The 16,775-nt window shown below is 37.3% G+C and overlaps 1 protein-coding gene across 1 annotated transcript in view; it reads right to left on the bottom strand.

Moving 5' to 3' along the window:
• LOC128986553 (E3 ubiquitin-protein ligase HECTD1-like) overlaps positions 1–16,775 on the bottom strand; it is a 132,121-nt gene that overhangs the window by 66,525 nt on the left and 48,821 nt on the right. The window contains exons 3-6 of the mRNA XM_054406982.1: positions 5,148–5,295; positions 4,050–4,284; positions 1,780–2,051; positions 172–287 (exon numbers count right to left, since the gene is read on the bottom strand). Of these exons, the coding sequence (XP_054262957.1) occupies positions 172–287; positions 1,780–2,051; positions 4,050–4,284; positions 5,148–5,287 (763 nt within the window). The 5' untranslated portion in view covers positions 5,288–5,295. The remainder of the gene's footprint in view (positions 1–171; positions 288–1,779; positions 2,052–4,049; positions 4,285–5,147; positions 5,296–16,775) is intronic.

Genomic DNA, 16,775 nt, shown 5'->3' with positions numbered 1-16,775 from the left:
TTTGACCAACCAATCATCAGACTATGAAAACGGCTACATCCACTAAGTCCCATACTATCACTTAAATAAGTCACACAAACTAGGCTATTTGAGCTATACAAGGAACATCCCATCAATGACAATCTCTTTTTATTATTATTTATTGCTCCTACTCTCACTGTCAATACTCACTTGGTCCTGACACAGTTGTCTGCGAAGGCCCTGCGGCGTTGGACAGACGAGTCAACAACTCCGAGACTAGACCATGCTCAGCAAGTGGCGCAGGGTCTACTCCTCGTCTTGTAAACCTGCAAATCACGGGAAATTACAGTTGAGCTAAAATGCTATGTACATCTTAAGTATTATGATTTTGTAAGGCTGTGGCATAACTGTTTGGTATGATGGATTTGAAACCATTTCAGAAAAAAATAGGTTACACAATTCCCTAGTTTCTGATCAATTCTAACAACTAGGTAGTTACAGGGTGTCTAGTTTATTTCCATTATAAAATTCAAGACTAGTTCCAGACTTTTCAAGACTAATCCCAGATATTTCAAGACTAGTTTTTTCCACAATTAGTGGGTGTTGATACCAAAATGTATCGATTCTAGATTCTTGATACCCATACCAATTTTTATAGCTTAACCAAATTTTCTAAATAATACTACACCAACTCTTTGTCTTTGTCATAAAGTAGTAGATAATGTGGTGTTTTCAAGTAAAGAAATAATGCAGCAATAAAAAATTCTAACTAGCAAATTTGGTTTTTTTTTACATGAAATCTTCCGCGTACTCTACGTTTAACCATCATCATTGACTGCAGCGGTTACAAAAACGTGATCGTCGTCGTCCGCGATCACGGCAAAATCATGAACATTCCCCGCGACCGTGTATACATCATCGTCGTCTCCCGCGGTCACGGAAACTTCATCGTTATCTCCCGCGGTCACGGAAACCTCATCTTCGTCTCCCGCGGTCACGGAAACGTAATCGTCGTCGTCCGCGATCACGACAAACTCATGAATATTTCCCGCGGCCGAGCAGATATCAATGATATCATCGTCGACTCCCGCGGTCATGGAAACGTCCTCGTCATCTCCCGCGGTCACAGAAACGTTATCGTCATCTCCCGCGGTCACGGAAACGTCATCGTCGTCGTCCGCGATCGCGACAAAATCATGGACATTTCCCGCGGCCGAGCAGATATCATCGTCGTCTCCCACGGTCACGGAAACGTCATCGTCATCTCCCGCGGTCACGGAAAGGTCATCGTCGTCTCCCGTGGTTTCGGAAACGTCATCATCGTCGTCCACTATCGCGGCAAAATCGTGAACATTTCCCGAGGCCGTGAGGACAATCATCATTGGCTTTTGCGGTTACGTAAACGGAAGACGACGATCGCGGTAAAATCATAAAAATTCCCGACTTTGAAATCAAATTTAAGACTAAATCCCGACTTTTCAAGACCATTTTGAAATTCAATACTAATTCCCGACTTTCCCGATTTTCCCGACTACTAGACACCCTGTAGTTATATAACTTTATAAGTAGAGTGTTAAGAGAAATACCAATTTTTACATCTTATTTACATTGAATGAGATATTAAATAAGAAAGTAAAATGTATCGTTGACAATTGATTTTGACAGATAATGTGGGACTTACGGGTCTTTAAAGTGGTAATTTTGTTTTAGTTACAAATAATAATAATACAAATGATGGGGCTGAACCACATGATTGAAAGATACTATCAATGATTTTAAAAAACCATAATAATCAGGCAAGTTTACACACAAACTGACCTGTCCGACAGTGAAGCAAAGCACCTGAGCGCTCCGTCCGCTACGTGTGTATCTTCATGCCGCAGTAGTGTAGAGAGAGCCTGTACACAGGCGGGTAATGTGGGGTCCGCTGGCTCCATCTTGGTACATAACCGTGACACCACGGTCATCGCAGAGTGTAGCGTATCTTTGTGTACGCGAGACGCGTAGTCGCGAATGAAGGACAACACGCAGGCTAAGCCGCCTGCTTCAAACACTGCGCCTGCCTCACGGGAACATATCAACTCCAGCACCTGTAGCAGATAAAATTGACATTGACTAAAGCACAAGCATTTATTTCAAGGTCTTTTTACACCTCTTGACTTTGTTTAAGTCTATCGAGAGTCTGAAAAAGTTTTTGTCAGAGAAAACCAACACTTAGGTACATACAAAGGTGACAAAAAGTAGTATATAACCAGCTTTTAACCTTCCTTGAATCAAACAAATTGTTGGATCCCGAGCAACATGGCTTCCGACAGGGAAAATCTACGATAACTGCTGGTATCGATTTTATTGAATCAATAATTGACTCCATTGACAGAAATGAGAAGGTAATTGGAATTTTTCTCGACTTTTCAAAAGCATTTGACTCTGTTTCACATAAGAAATTGATAGAAATTCTTCACGGCTTAAATATAAATAATAAAGAGCTTAAGTGGTTCAGTTCATACTTGCAAGGAAGGCAACAATGTGTCCAAATACAGCATAATTTCTGCCATCCAAATAATAAATACTCTTATACTCAAAATGTTTACTCTGAATACAAAAATATTAAATATGGTGTCCCCCAGGGATCTATTTTGGGCCCTCTTTTATTTCTTTGTTATATGAGGGGGTTCCCACTAGCTGTCGATGGAGGAAGTTCAGTGTGTCTTTATGCTGATGACACCAACATCACAGTTACAGGCAATTCCCAAGAGGAAGTCGAACTGAAATCTTTTCTAAATCTTTTATCAATTAATGATTTCTCAAGTAGCAAAAATCTCCTAATAAATTACAGTAAATCAAATTTTGTATCATTCTCCACAAAACAATCAAGATGTAAATTGAACCCGAATATTTACCTTGATAATTCAAACTTGAGTCAAGTGGAGTACACGAAATTTCTCGGATTGATATTGGATCAAAACCTAAATTGGGATTTGCATGTTGAGCATGTAATTGATAAAATGTCAAAAGGTAGATACGCCCTGCGACAAATGTCAAGGGTGTGTGATATTGATACTTCAAAAACCATATACTTTGCATTAATAAATTCTCACATATCCTATGGTATAGCAATTTATGGAGGAACTACCCAGAAAAATTTGGATAAAATTCTTCATCATCAAAAAAAGCACTCCGAATTATTTTCAAAATTAAAAATAAACGCCAATCAATGAAACCATTTTTTTCTAATTTAGGTGTTATGACAGTCTATGACTTGTATATTTATGAAACTATATTACATGTAAAAAAATTAAACCTCCAAACTAATAGTACAAATATTCGACACTATAAATTAAGGCATACTAGGCAGGTTGAACGACATAAATTAAAGTTTTTTGAGAAGAAATGTAGTTTCATTGGCATAAAATTCTTATTTAATTTACCTAAAGTTATAATAGAGGAAAAACGTTTTGACGTTTTTAAAAAAAGATTGAAAAATTATCTCCTTTCATTGTCTTTGTATTCTTTGGATGAATTTTGGAATTCAAGAGAAATCATAGATGATAGTTTAGAAAGATGATTTGATTTAATTTTGTTTTGTTTATTATTCTGGAGAGTGAATTTGTGTAACCCAAATGATATGCATTCCATAAAATGCTAATAGGTAAATTGGCAAGTGAACGTTATTGTCCTATATATAAATTATTGTGTTGTTTTGTCTTATATATCAAATAAGCTTAAAATTTGTTTTGAAATGATAATGATTGTTTTAGCGATAAGTAAAGCATAATTCATCTTAATATTTATTTGACGCTATTCATTGTATAAAAACTTGTACTGTGAATGAATAAAGAGAATTTGAATTGAATTGAATTGAATTGACAATTAATCAATGTGGCTATTATTTTTTAAATATTCAAACCTTGAAAATTGTGTTAGGCCTAAATACATTGTACTGGGTTAAAGCATATGAAGAATTGAGTAATTGGGTTGCTGATTTCATAAAATCACAGATGTATGAAGATTTTATGGGACTCCAAAGAAATATTTCAGACCCAAACAAATGTCAACTGAAATTTTTTAATATTTTCTACAAACTTCACCTTTATACACTGCTCTGCTAGATCTCGGCTAGTGCGAGACGCCACCTCGGCGACCACCAGCCTATTGCAGATGGCCTTGACTGCGCCGTCCATAGCTACGATGCGCCGAGTGCACTCTGCACTCACGTCCAGGTAGTATGTGATGGCACGAGCTGTCACCTCCAGTACGTTGTCTGGCGCACATTCGTCCAGGAAGATCTGACACAAGGCCGGCAGGAACGAACGTGGTGGACAGCTGAAGAATCATTCACAGTGTCTTTACTATTGCTTGTAAAGTATATCCTAACATTTGTGGTAGAAAATATGCATTATCTCATAATTCATATTTATTTCTGGTTGGTCATGTAAATTCTACGTTAGTCTTTTTATCTTTGACCACAATATTTCTATATTTCACAAAAGGCCTATAGCCTAAAAATAAAAAATACAATTTGTGTCCATCTCAATACTAGTGTATGAACCAGCATGTGTTGTGTGCAATACCTATTTAAAGTTATTAAGTGCCATCAATTTCCACCCAAGACTAACGAGGGAAGATCACCTAAAGGTAATTTAAGGTGGGCCCTCCCACCAGCTTAGCAACACATATTAGTACCGGTAAGGTTAAAATGAATTGCAGTGGCTTACCTAAAGCCGATTTGTAGATCCAAACACGTCTGGCTAAATATTTTCTATGTCTCATCATGAGAAAAATAAAACAAAATCAATGTTGCGGTATATAATGGGGTGGAGTTCATAGCTGAGGTAGGCCTACTAGGCTAATATTTTCTGCATCGCAAACTCATCTTTTGTAGGGGGGAGTAAAACACAAGTAGGCTACAATAGACACTCACTAATATTGCACTTTTGGTGCTTTGGCGATTCGGGTTTACTAAAAATCTTAAGTAAGTCATTGGACAGTCTTCTGACAGCTCACTACTGAGCCCATCACTTCAGCCTTTGACGAACTTACTAATATGTTGCGTAAAAACAGAATTCCAAAATTTTTGTAGTCCTTAAGTTCGATACCGATTATTGAAAGTTCCAGATCACTAGATGCTGGGACTTAACTGTACAAATAGCCAACTTTTAAACGGGTCTAATGCAAATATTAATCACCTTTCAAAGCAGCGGTCGACATTGTCCGACATGAGCAGCAACATACACAGCTGCTCTAGAGCAATCAGCTGCATGTCCCTCTCATCTCCCTGACCCATCTTGAGCCACTCCAGCAGAGTCTCTGGGTCCACCTCCGCCATGGCTGACTCTGTAACACACAATCATACAAATGTAGATATTGTAAGTTAGTCCATCGTAAGTCTTATATAAAACCACAATTAATTTAGGTGATTACAACAATAGTATAATGAATGACTTGGACTACCCTACTTTTGATAAGCGTACCGGTACTACCTATATACACTCTTGTTTATAAAACTAGATCTAATTTAGGTTAATAAAAAGAATACCTAAAAAAATCCAAGCTCATCTATATGACTAGGTAGCCAAGTTGAGTCGTGTGTGTTATGCCCGGGCGCATATCTTTCTGTAATTTAATGAATTTGTGGGTGTTGTTTTCTTTGTGTATTTTGATGACGACATCATGTTCCAATAATCTTCAGTTAGCCGACAAGGCTTGAAAATGAAGCGTCAGATTTAAAACTATTCGCTTGAAAGACTATTCAAGGATGACGACTTAAGGTACGTGAACCTATTTTTATACTGTCTTAAATCAATCCTGGAGGCAATGCTGAATAAATTAAGGAAATAGGCCTATAGTTTTGGCAGTTTATGAAGAGTGTGTTGATAGGCTTAGGGCCTATTTGGTTTACTATTGTTAGCCAACCAAAGAATATGAACGTATAGGAACTCTGCAATAACTTGGTTAGCCTGCCTATATTTTTAATATTAGCCTACTCAATTCACTTAAAAAAACAGGAGATTCACATAGCCTCACTTGAACCCACTGCACGTAGAATAAGACTTACTTCACATTAATATGAGAAGTCTACTTACTTTCACTATCCAAATTCAATGGCAATGGTAATGGAAACAACTAGGCCTTGATACCAAACAATATTAATTCACGACTCATGATTTAGGCCTACTAGATAACCTCTACACAACGACCAGCAACAACAACTGATTCACCAAAACAGACGATACGAACACGAAAACATTTTGGATTTTGGACGGTCTTCAAATAGGAATGTTCCCGAACGAATGCGTCACACGTGATCTCAGAGATTCATACTACGCACACTTTTGCAATCTGGCAACGTTACGTTGAAACTTGTAATACAGGACGAAGACAAACACACGAAACGGAAGAAGTAAGGAGTGAAGGTCAACAAAACAAGAAGAAGAAACTGCGAAACAGCTGTGTTCGACGCATGCGCATTCTGTTACGTGGCACAGCTGTTTCAAGTTTCTACAGCGCTGCCAACCTATGGATGTTGCCAACACACTAATATTTGACACCACGAGACCACGATTGTAAATTTGGAAGAGAGAGTGCCTTCGCCTTGTATTCCGCTATTCGACCGTAACGACTGACAAAATTAATTACTTCCAGCTGTAGTTGAAGCAAAACACGTTTAGCAGGCTAATCCGATAGATACACATACAAACATTACAATAATTCACAAATAGTAATTCACGGACCAATAAAACTAAACGGCTTAATCCTTGAACACAAATCAGTTACAGAACACGCAAACGAAATAATTGAAAAAATCTATATATTAATTTGAAACTGTTTTTCTTTGTGACAGCTAATTTGAGAGAACGGCTGGGCGTAGAAACTTGGTAGGGGTCTCTAAAAAAAGGTCTTGGTCTGTAGATGAGCCATCAAAAGAGAAACGTGGTAAATTCCCTTGGGGCTCTGCCCCAGTGGCCTTTAAATTCCCATCCCATGTTATTCTAATATTCTTATGGAGGAAAAACGGGTTTTTATCACAGCTAATTTCAGAGAACGGCTGGGCGTAGAAACTTGGTAGGGGTCTCTAAATAAAGGTCTTAGTCTGCAGATGAGCCATCAAAAGAGAAACAAGGTAAATTCCCTTGGGGCTCTGCCCCAAAAGGCCTTTAAAGTCCCCTCTTCAGATTTGTTTACATCACGACCATATGCATACATTTACACTATTTTTTAATGAAACAGCTGTTAATATTTAAATTGTGATTTACTAAATCTGTCAAAATAAAGTATTTGCAATGGTTTTTTTCTGATTTTAAAATTGATTTTCTTCTGAATCGTCATGTTTTACAATATAATGTTCTATTACCAAAGTGGTAATCCATATCAGTGATGGATAATTTTCAGTGGAAAATCCTAATATCACAGTAACTCTTACAATTATTTCTTATGGAGTTAACTTGACTATTAATAGTCAAAGCTTATATCTATTGTATGGGTTGGTTTCTGCCTTTTTTACCACTTCTTGGAGATTGCACGTAGACGATATTATTTGGCGTATTGCATCTGTAGTAGACGATACTTGGTTGGTGAAAAAAGTGAGAAATACTGGACAATTTGATATACTAAAAACAAAAAACTGAATTAACACTGTGCTACATTTCTTGAGCAATAATTGAAAGAGCCGATTTGCAAACAATAGAAACAGGAAAGTTATAGAACACAACCAAGTACAGTAGAAGAAATAGAAATAATGTTTATTTTTCCATTTATAATCCTTATTATAGACAATCTAATGCGGCTGAGTGGGGAAAATTTGTAGAAAACACTAAAAAACAAGGTCAGCTTTTGAAAAAAGATAAGATATTTACAAACATTTTTTATTATATCTAACTGCTATGTACATCTTGAGTATTTCCATAATCTTGAGTCGACTCTTATGTATGTCTGAGTGAGTGTCTGTAAGTATTTTTAAAATTTACTGATTTTTTATAAAAGTTTCTGTATCTATGATTTCTGTTTTGTTTTATTGTATTTAAGCTGATTATGTTAAAATATTTATACTATGTTTTAAAGTACAGGTTAGGTGTAAGAAAGGGCCATGAGGCCCTAACTTTGCCTGTGTAAATAAATGATTTTTCATTTCATTTCATTTATAAAGTCATCGGAAATTATGACTGTTATTCGTTTTAAAATAACGCCTGTAATGCTTCGCAATTGCTCGAATTCGGGCAACAGGTACACTAGTTACGATATTAAATTGTAAAATCGGCTGCTCCACAACCATTAGTCACTAGTTAGTTTTGCTTCAATGTATACAATTATTTTTATGATTTATTATGTTAAATACTCTACAGGTTTAGTTCACCCTTAGGTAAAAACTAATGTGTCATATCATCAAGTTTCATAGCATTGACAATCATCACCACAAGTAACAGTTACAGCAACAGCAACAAGAGCAGTACTGTATGCCTAATAACTGTAACTGTACCATACCAGAGTAACTTCAACCACTTGTTTCACTCATTGATGATGATTGATGATTGCTCATGATTTCATCATCGAAGCGCTGGGTAATTTCTAATTTCCAACGCCAATCCTCGACAAGTACGGTATAATTAGTCACATCACGTTATCGTCACTAAACACAACCATTTTCAGCCTGATACCACTATCGCAAGTTAAGTTACATGCACATGCGAAATTACCAAAATGAAATCATCAATATGAATCATGACTCTATGATGAAGGAATATCATCATCAGCATGAATAACGTATTGATGATTTGATGTGCCATTTTACCTTCTTAAGAGTACATTTTAATTGTATTTAATTTCCAATTGATTTCTATAATATTTTCTTGATTTTAATATTGAAAGTTTAATCATGCAGCATTTTAATTATCAGATCAAAGGAATTCGAATTACGGTAATGTTATTGTAATACGGGTTTGCCACTTTGTTTACGAAACATTGCAGTATTCAGGAAGACAGGTAAGGTAGGTTATCTTAATAATATAACTTATTCTTTACTTCAACAACATTCGGTAGCGACCAAACAGAAGTTTGATGTTTTGATGAACAAACTTAATTTGACTGCCTGATGTTTGTTTTAGTATAAGACTTTCTACTAATATTTGTTATAGTGTGACTAATGTGAGCATCTATCTACAATATGTGACGTTCTGTTCACTGATGTTTGGTTTAGTGTGGTTATTTAAATGTGACGTTCTGTCAACAAAGGTTGTTTTTGTGCAATCATGCACACGTGACCTTCTGACCAATAGTGTGTGATCATTTATGACAGTTTTACCAATAATATTGCCTTGTAACTTTCGTGACGTGTTTATTTACATGATATTTACAATAATTTACGTGTGACACGCTCGCTACTAGAGAGTAGAGTATGGTGGAAGGTGGACGACGGATGCATAATCGATCACAGTTCGACCTTCAGAGTTCAATAGAGCGTCGCGCCACTGCCGTGTTGCCGTCCACCGAACACTATCGATGTGACAACGCGTTTTGTGAACAATTCGTTGTACAACGCCGCTGGTAGTAAACGCCTGAACATTTAACTGACAAAAGGTATTACAAATACCCCGTAGCAGCAAGTCTGCAGCCAATGTTTTTCCAAATAGTGTTAAAACCACCGGAAATTCTTATACACGTCAAATAAAAAAATCTCAATAACTAGGTATGAAAACCTAGAAACGTGGTTTAATTGAAGTTCAAAAGCAAATGAAATAAAACCATAGATTATGTAAAACCCTTTTTATTGTATGCTATACTGCGTATATTGACGGGAACTAAACCCGAATGAAATGTAAATCGTACACAGTATACTATCAAAATCACAACACGACTGCTGGCGGACGAGTTGCACGTCATGGTGGTTAGATACACAAGTGATGCTTTGATTAGCACGATGATATCGAACCTGGAAGTTGCCTAGGAGACGCGACACAATATTGTGGTGTCGATATGTTGAAATATTCCAAACCTCCTACCTCTCCTACCAACCGTCAACCATGGTATAGTAACACTACGTCTACTACAGGGTGTTTACAATAATGCTTTACAACCTTAACAACTTGTAGGGTTAGTCATTAACTGTATGTCTTTGGTTATTTGGAAGTATATTGTAGGCTATAAGTATTGTGTAGTTTCGTGTCAAAATGGTCCAACGTGTTTTATCTGGCTTTTAAATGGCGATAGAATGTACAGATTAACTAAATTATATTTTTTACACCACAATTTAATCAAGAGGATGGTAAACACTCAGAAATCTTTAGGGGGTTTCTCAAGAACACAATGAATTCCTGACAGACATCAGCCAACTAACTTTTAAGTCTGATATAAAAAGGACTGACACTTAGTTAGACTTCGGGGAAACGTCGTTGTCTCAATCCTACAAATTACCTACGTAAGAATATAAGAAGTATGGCCTAAAGAAACAAAAACCACAAGTTAACAAAACGTTTGGAGCTACTACATAGGTGACACAGCGCTATAGAATCTACATTTTGCCTGGATGTAGTGTTTCTATTTGTTTAACCCTTTCAGCAGCACCCTAAGGTTTTACTTCCGGTGGAGGGTAAGATTCAAGTTTCATTGCTCAATGTCTAAGCAATCACTTGAAACCCAACCACCCCAAAAACCACTCCAAGAGGGGGTTGGCTGGTTCCACTCGTCCCCCATCACCCTCCTATCAAATTGCGAGCAAAGCTTTATGTTATAAATTATTACAGGAAGTGTGCTAAGCGTTGAAGCCGGAATATTACCATAGATTCATCTATAAATGGTTATACAGTAGTGGTTACCTTAACATCTAAATGGTCACTGATAGAAGAGCGTACATTACTTACTTTTCTCGGTTGTTTACATCCTTACTTTACATCACCAATCGTAGACCTTCCCTTTCACATCTCTGTTCATCTTAGTCCCTTCTCATGAAAGTAATAGAATAGTTCTCGTCTTACAAAAATCCCAGTTGTGAAGACATATCGAGTGGTGTTTTAAATACCTCTAATGCTATAAGTTTAAAAGTCCCAAGACATAAAATTCTAATCAATTAAATTCTTATTTAGTTCTCTCCCAATACTGAATACGAATCCCCGTCATTAAACATAACTTTAAACTTAACAGAAAAAACATATACAACATTTTCAACTATGTGAGATATAAATATGCCCTTCCCAAAATTTAACCGATAAAAAAACTAGCAAGTATTAAACGTTAACCAAACAAGAGTTTCCGTTCAAATTAATCGCTTCACTGACGTACAACGTTTGTTTAACTTAATTGGAAAGTTGGGGAAAGCCAGTCAACGTTGTTTATTGGATCCACTTTTCAACTCGATTGCCCACATTTTCAGCTACAATTTTGTAACTAGAGTGGCTCTTGTTTTGAACTTCAATAGCAGATTTTGGTTCGCACATAGTTTGTGGGAATGGGAATACTTCCTAGTGTTTACTTCCTCGTTTGCGGCACACAATTGTGTGATGTGTTTTACATGACAACCTCTACACCCTTTGAATATGGCTAGAACAGCATAATATTCCTTTCATTTTGCACAAACAATTTGTTCAATTAAAGCCCAGTTAAAGTATAAATGATACAATTCGTGAAGCCTAGAGGTTTTACATCTTCAGCTGTATAGGGACGGATATGTTTTACGTGGGCTACACGTATAAAATACCTCGTGAGACAGATACAGTTGCACTTCGCAGATACATAAGTATTTAAAAAGTATACTTTTGTTGTGTTGCTAGCCAGTCATTCGATCGCACTTTTCTCTCCCGTTCCCAAATTTTACACAAAGTCTCCATTTTTTGTATTGGTAGAAACCACATAATACAGTAATGAACTCCTGTCAAAGCCATAAGACGTCGCCATGTCTCGGATGTTACATTGCCAGTGCAGTGGAGGGGGGTATAGTGAAAGTACAGTTTCACCTCAGCGCTGCGAGTGCGACGGTCAACGATACCGCGCCGTGCCGTGTCCGTGCCGTGTCGTGCCGTAACGGTAATGGACTGGAATTATCATAGGATGCACTGACGACCGTACTTCCTGCTGAATACACGACGGTGGCCGAGCAAAACAAACTAATTGCCACGACATACGATGTTGGACATCTGAGACAGCATTGATGAGCTCAGGAAGTAGCTAAGTTTACTTATCCAGTGGACTGAAGATATAAGAATATCAATAGCAATATCTATTATCAGCTATTGGACAACGGAACCCGCAATAACGAGGGGTCTCGGGATGGCATAGCAATAGCAATAGCAATAGTCTTCATCAGCTACTATACGACTGAAATTGTAATAACGACTAGCTGTGTGCCCGTTCTACGCACGGGGATCTTAGTCAGTTGAAACCTTCTTATATTAAGACTAGCTGTACCCGCGGGCTTTGTCCCGTTTAACTTCATACGTGAGCTCGTTCGCATGGCTCAATCGCGTCCTGGTTGAAGTTCGTTCGTTACGCTCACTCACCTTTGGGTTGGAGCTCGTTCGCTGCGCTCACACGTCCTAGTTGAAGTTCGTTCGCTGCGCTCACTTGCCTTCAGGTTAGCTCGTTCGCTACGCTACCTCGCCTCCGGGTTGAAGTTCGTTCGCTACGCTTACTCACCTTTTGGTTTCAAATTAGCTGTTGTCAAATATTTAAAAAAATAATAGTGCTGCACTCTGTTGGTAATCCTTGTAACTTTAATGCTATTGAACATCATAGAACAGAACCAACTTGTTTAATTGAAACAGCTGTTATGATTCATTACTTCCATTTCTGAGTACTCATTAGGTTAACATGGGATAGTCCAGAGCTACTGGGGCGGAGCCCGAAAGTCCGATCAGAATAAAAACCACTTAGTTTTCCTATTTAATGCCTAAAGAATCAGTGTACCAAATTTCAACCTCCTAGGTAAGTGGGAAGTGGGAGAATTAGTGATGAGTGAGTGAGTCAGTCAGTCAGTGAGGGCTTTGCCTTTTATATATATAGAAGATTAAGAGCAGCAATTAGTTTGCATATTTGCAGATATGCTGGCAAAACTATTATATATAAACCTTCGCAAATACAGTATCTGACAGTTCAAGCCAAAATAAATGCTTCGCAATTAAATGTCGCCCGGATCGTGTTGGTCCATATGTCCAATGATTAAACTTAAAAATGTTTTATAGATCCATGAAGCGTAGCCCTAAAGTAGGCCTATAATTGAAAGTTACTTTTCACATCGGTTAACTTAAACGTATTTAAAGTACTACCTCAACCTCACCATTTAACACTTTATTCCGGTTGACATTTTCAGTATCAAAGGTGCTCTTGTCCATTCCGTGAAACACTGAGAAATAAGGACATTAATGCGTTACCAACATACAACAAAACAACACAATACAACAATCCAACAAAGGCCACGAACTATTGATACATAAACAATATAAAGGCGTAAACAATTCATGATGGTTTGCCCAACAAATGTTTTATTAAAATAGGTTATTATTTTCTTAGCATACCGGGTAAGCTAAGATTTGGAATCCAGGCAGAAAAAGCAAAACTTATACAGAGTTAAGACATCACTTAAATTGAATACGGACGGCTCTAAAATAAGGTGCAACACCAACGATATCTAATTTGTAAACTACCGGTTCTAAGGAAAAGAACCAGTACCTACGTAAGAACCTACCTAAGAATTACAGTAAATCGGACCAATTAAATACATTAATATCTAGCTTCGAGGTTATTGATCTCTTGCTTTTGGATTTTCTCGTAAAAAGTTAGGCCCTATAGCGTAAACTTATCGGTGTCAGTTTGAAAAAAAGCAACCTTACCCAAACAACTTTTTGTTATTTAATAGATTACGCATTCTCTAAACAATGATTAGTATATCTATTAACATTAGAAGGAAATGTGACGAAAATCACACAATGTTGGTGTTTTGGTCATTTGTAATTTTATTTTTTAAGTAGGTAGGCCATGTATTCTATGGAAAAGTACCGGTATCAAGGATCGTCGTCAAAAAGGTTGTTATGAATAAATATGTAGGCTTACGTACCCAAGATATGAGCTATGGGCCTATTGGCTGTATGGTCCAGCGATTGCATCACACGGTGAGTAGAAACAGAAAGTGACACATTGGAAAAGCGAGTTTAGCACTTCCTCTGTAAAACCTCTGTTACAATCACCCACTGCAGTTGTGATTTTTTACTTTACACTTTACACAATCGCCATTGAAGCGCCGTCAATGAGTGGAAACCTTTTTTGTAAGCTATTGGCGACGATCATTTCAGTGTCACAGCCCTATATAACACTGATTCAAGGTCTTCTTCTTTCTGGTTGTCAAAACTCAAGAAACATTTTATACTCAAAGAATTTCTGGTTCCGATTTGGACGATGTCTAGTTATTTAATTTCATTTACGGTTACACTATTAGACTATATTATTGCACTTGCGATTAATTAAATCCGTTATGTAAGAAAAACGTTTTTAATCTCACTTGGTTGGGATTTGCTTTCAAAACGTGATTCGAAATAGTTGCGGTATTTGTAAACAGCATTTGTAAACATGTCATTGACAGCTAGAAAAAATAATCTTGATCCGAACAGCTGTTCGTTATTTCATAGACGATTCTGTGATAAAAATTGAACGAAAATTTGACAAAAATCGCACAAAACTGCATTTTTGAACGGCCGTAATTTTATTTACAAAGTAGTGAGGCTATATTTAAATCACTAAAGACACTCTCGCCAATCCAGTGAATACATTAAAATGGCTTGGATCTTGATATGTACTCTGGTTTTCACGGAGAAGATTGCGTAAAATGCCATCTTGAGTGTTACAGACAAAGGGACAGACAGACAGACAGAAATTGAGATAAGACTCGTTTCTGCTTCTTTAATGTATAAAACGTAAAAATAACCTAAAAGTATATAATTCTGAGCAATGTACAGACAAAACTCTAATTTTATTTATATAGAAGAGTTGCTCGTATCACAAAATTATGCTTATTAATCTTGTAGACTAAGGACATAGCAATAGCAATGGCTATCGTTTATCAGCTATTGGACGGCGGATACTAAGGGTGGTCGCCTATAAATTGTGCCAACGAGTTCCTTAATTGCGCCAAGCTCAAGTAGGGGTGAGTTGCCGGCAGAAGGAGTAACTTTGTTTACATGTCATCCTACCCAACTTGACCTAACCTAAGCTACTCTATTATACAGTCAAAGAGGGTACCACTTGGCGCAGTTAATAAACTTATCGAGTGGCTCTCTGGGGTAGACTGGAGTAGTTGTCGCAATTCAGAAAGACCCGACTACCTGACTCAGGTCAGTTGGCGCAATTAATGCCCACCCACTAAAGGTAGCTCGAAATAATAACGCTAGTTTTTCCTGTAGACTGTAGATAAACCAACAGCAACAGTTGTATAATATTAAACTAACAAAACACTGAATTGTAACTACAACGCGCCAACACGGTGCATATTGGCAACTTGCTCTGCATTGGCAAACACACGTTGCATCATGTACAATCGTGTGAGATGAAGTACACTCTTGGCTTATTCTACGAGACTGTTGCAATTAAGTTGAACGTTTCCCTCCACAATAAAGATTATAAATTTAAACCCAAATCCTAAACTGTTTTTTTTATGAACCTGGAAAGTAAGCAAATATTTGTAAAAAATGGAAACGCACACGTCACAACCAACTGAAATGAAGTAGGTACATTGCTGCTAATAAAGTTAACCCAACTCCCTTCAAGTACCATCAAACCAACCTAGCGCGCGCTCTCTCTCTCTCTCTCTATCTCTCTCTCTCTCTCTCTCTCTCTAACCAGCTGTTCTCACACTCACATTTAAATTTCGACCACGACGTGACCTGATTTCATCACACCAATAATCTTACCCGCACGTGCGTCTGCGTACTTGGGTAGTTCTTGTGCGCCTTGGCCATATTGTGCTTAGTTTATGGTTGTGCGCAATTTTGGCGGATTTATAATGTGCTTTGTGTCTGTGCACGTTTGCAAATACGTGCTGTATTTGTTGGAGTTGTGCGCACTTCAGCAAGCTGTTAGATAGAGCATACTTTGTGTTTTACGAATATTGGTAGTGTTTATGCTCATTTTGCCACTTTCGGCATTTATTGGTGGTTTTTGTTTGTATTTTGGCCGTTTTCATGGGTATTTAAACCGAAGTGTGCGTACTTTGGATTTGTTGTGCTTGATTTTATAGTGTTTTGAGAACTTTGTCTGAACTTTAACAAATATTTGATAGTATGTGTGCATTTATTGGTAGCTTCGTACATATTTACTCATATATTGCGTTATTTGGCAAAGTTTGCGTTGTTCAGTCGTGTTTATTTATTTGCGGTGCGTCACAGAGAGCACATAGTCAAGGACTACACAACACACCCACATTACCAAACAAGGCACCCACTCTAATTGAGCTGACATATACCTGGCAGTTACGTCAAATGATGACGTCGAGTCGTATAAAGAAGAAGTAGGTACATTCACTACCGAGGGGAAGTTCAACAATTACCTTAACAACGAGTAAAATATATCAAATGTAGATTGGGTCATTCATAGTTCTGAAAATACACTGTCAGTCTATAGAAACAGTCTGACAGTTATTAAGTTCAGAAGCTTAGGAAAAAATGTTTAGTTAAGTTCACAGGTTCTGCCATTTTAACTATTGCCCTAATAATATAACTTGAGCGACTGAAATAGAATACAACATGTCTCGACAATCTGATCTTGTTGTTGAAGTTGTACCGTTAAATTTCGTGGATGTATCTTAACACAGCAAAAACACCAACATTTCTATGCGTTTGAGTGTT

This window comes from Macrosteles quadrilineatus, unplaced genomic scaffold (assembly GCF_028750875.1).
Source record: "Macrosteles quadrilineatus isolate MER2022 unplaced genomic scaffold, UCM_ALF_1.0 Scaffold_2__2_contigs__length_208266976, whole genome shotgun sequence".
Lineage (NCBI taxonomy): Eukaryota > Metazoa > Arthropoda > Insecta > Hemiptera > Cicadellidae > Macrosteles > Macrosteles quadrilineatus.
Note: the sequence above shows the minus strand (reverse complement) of the source record. Positions and strands in the feature narration are given on the sequence as shown.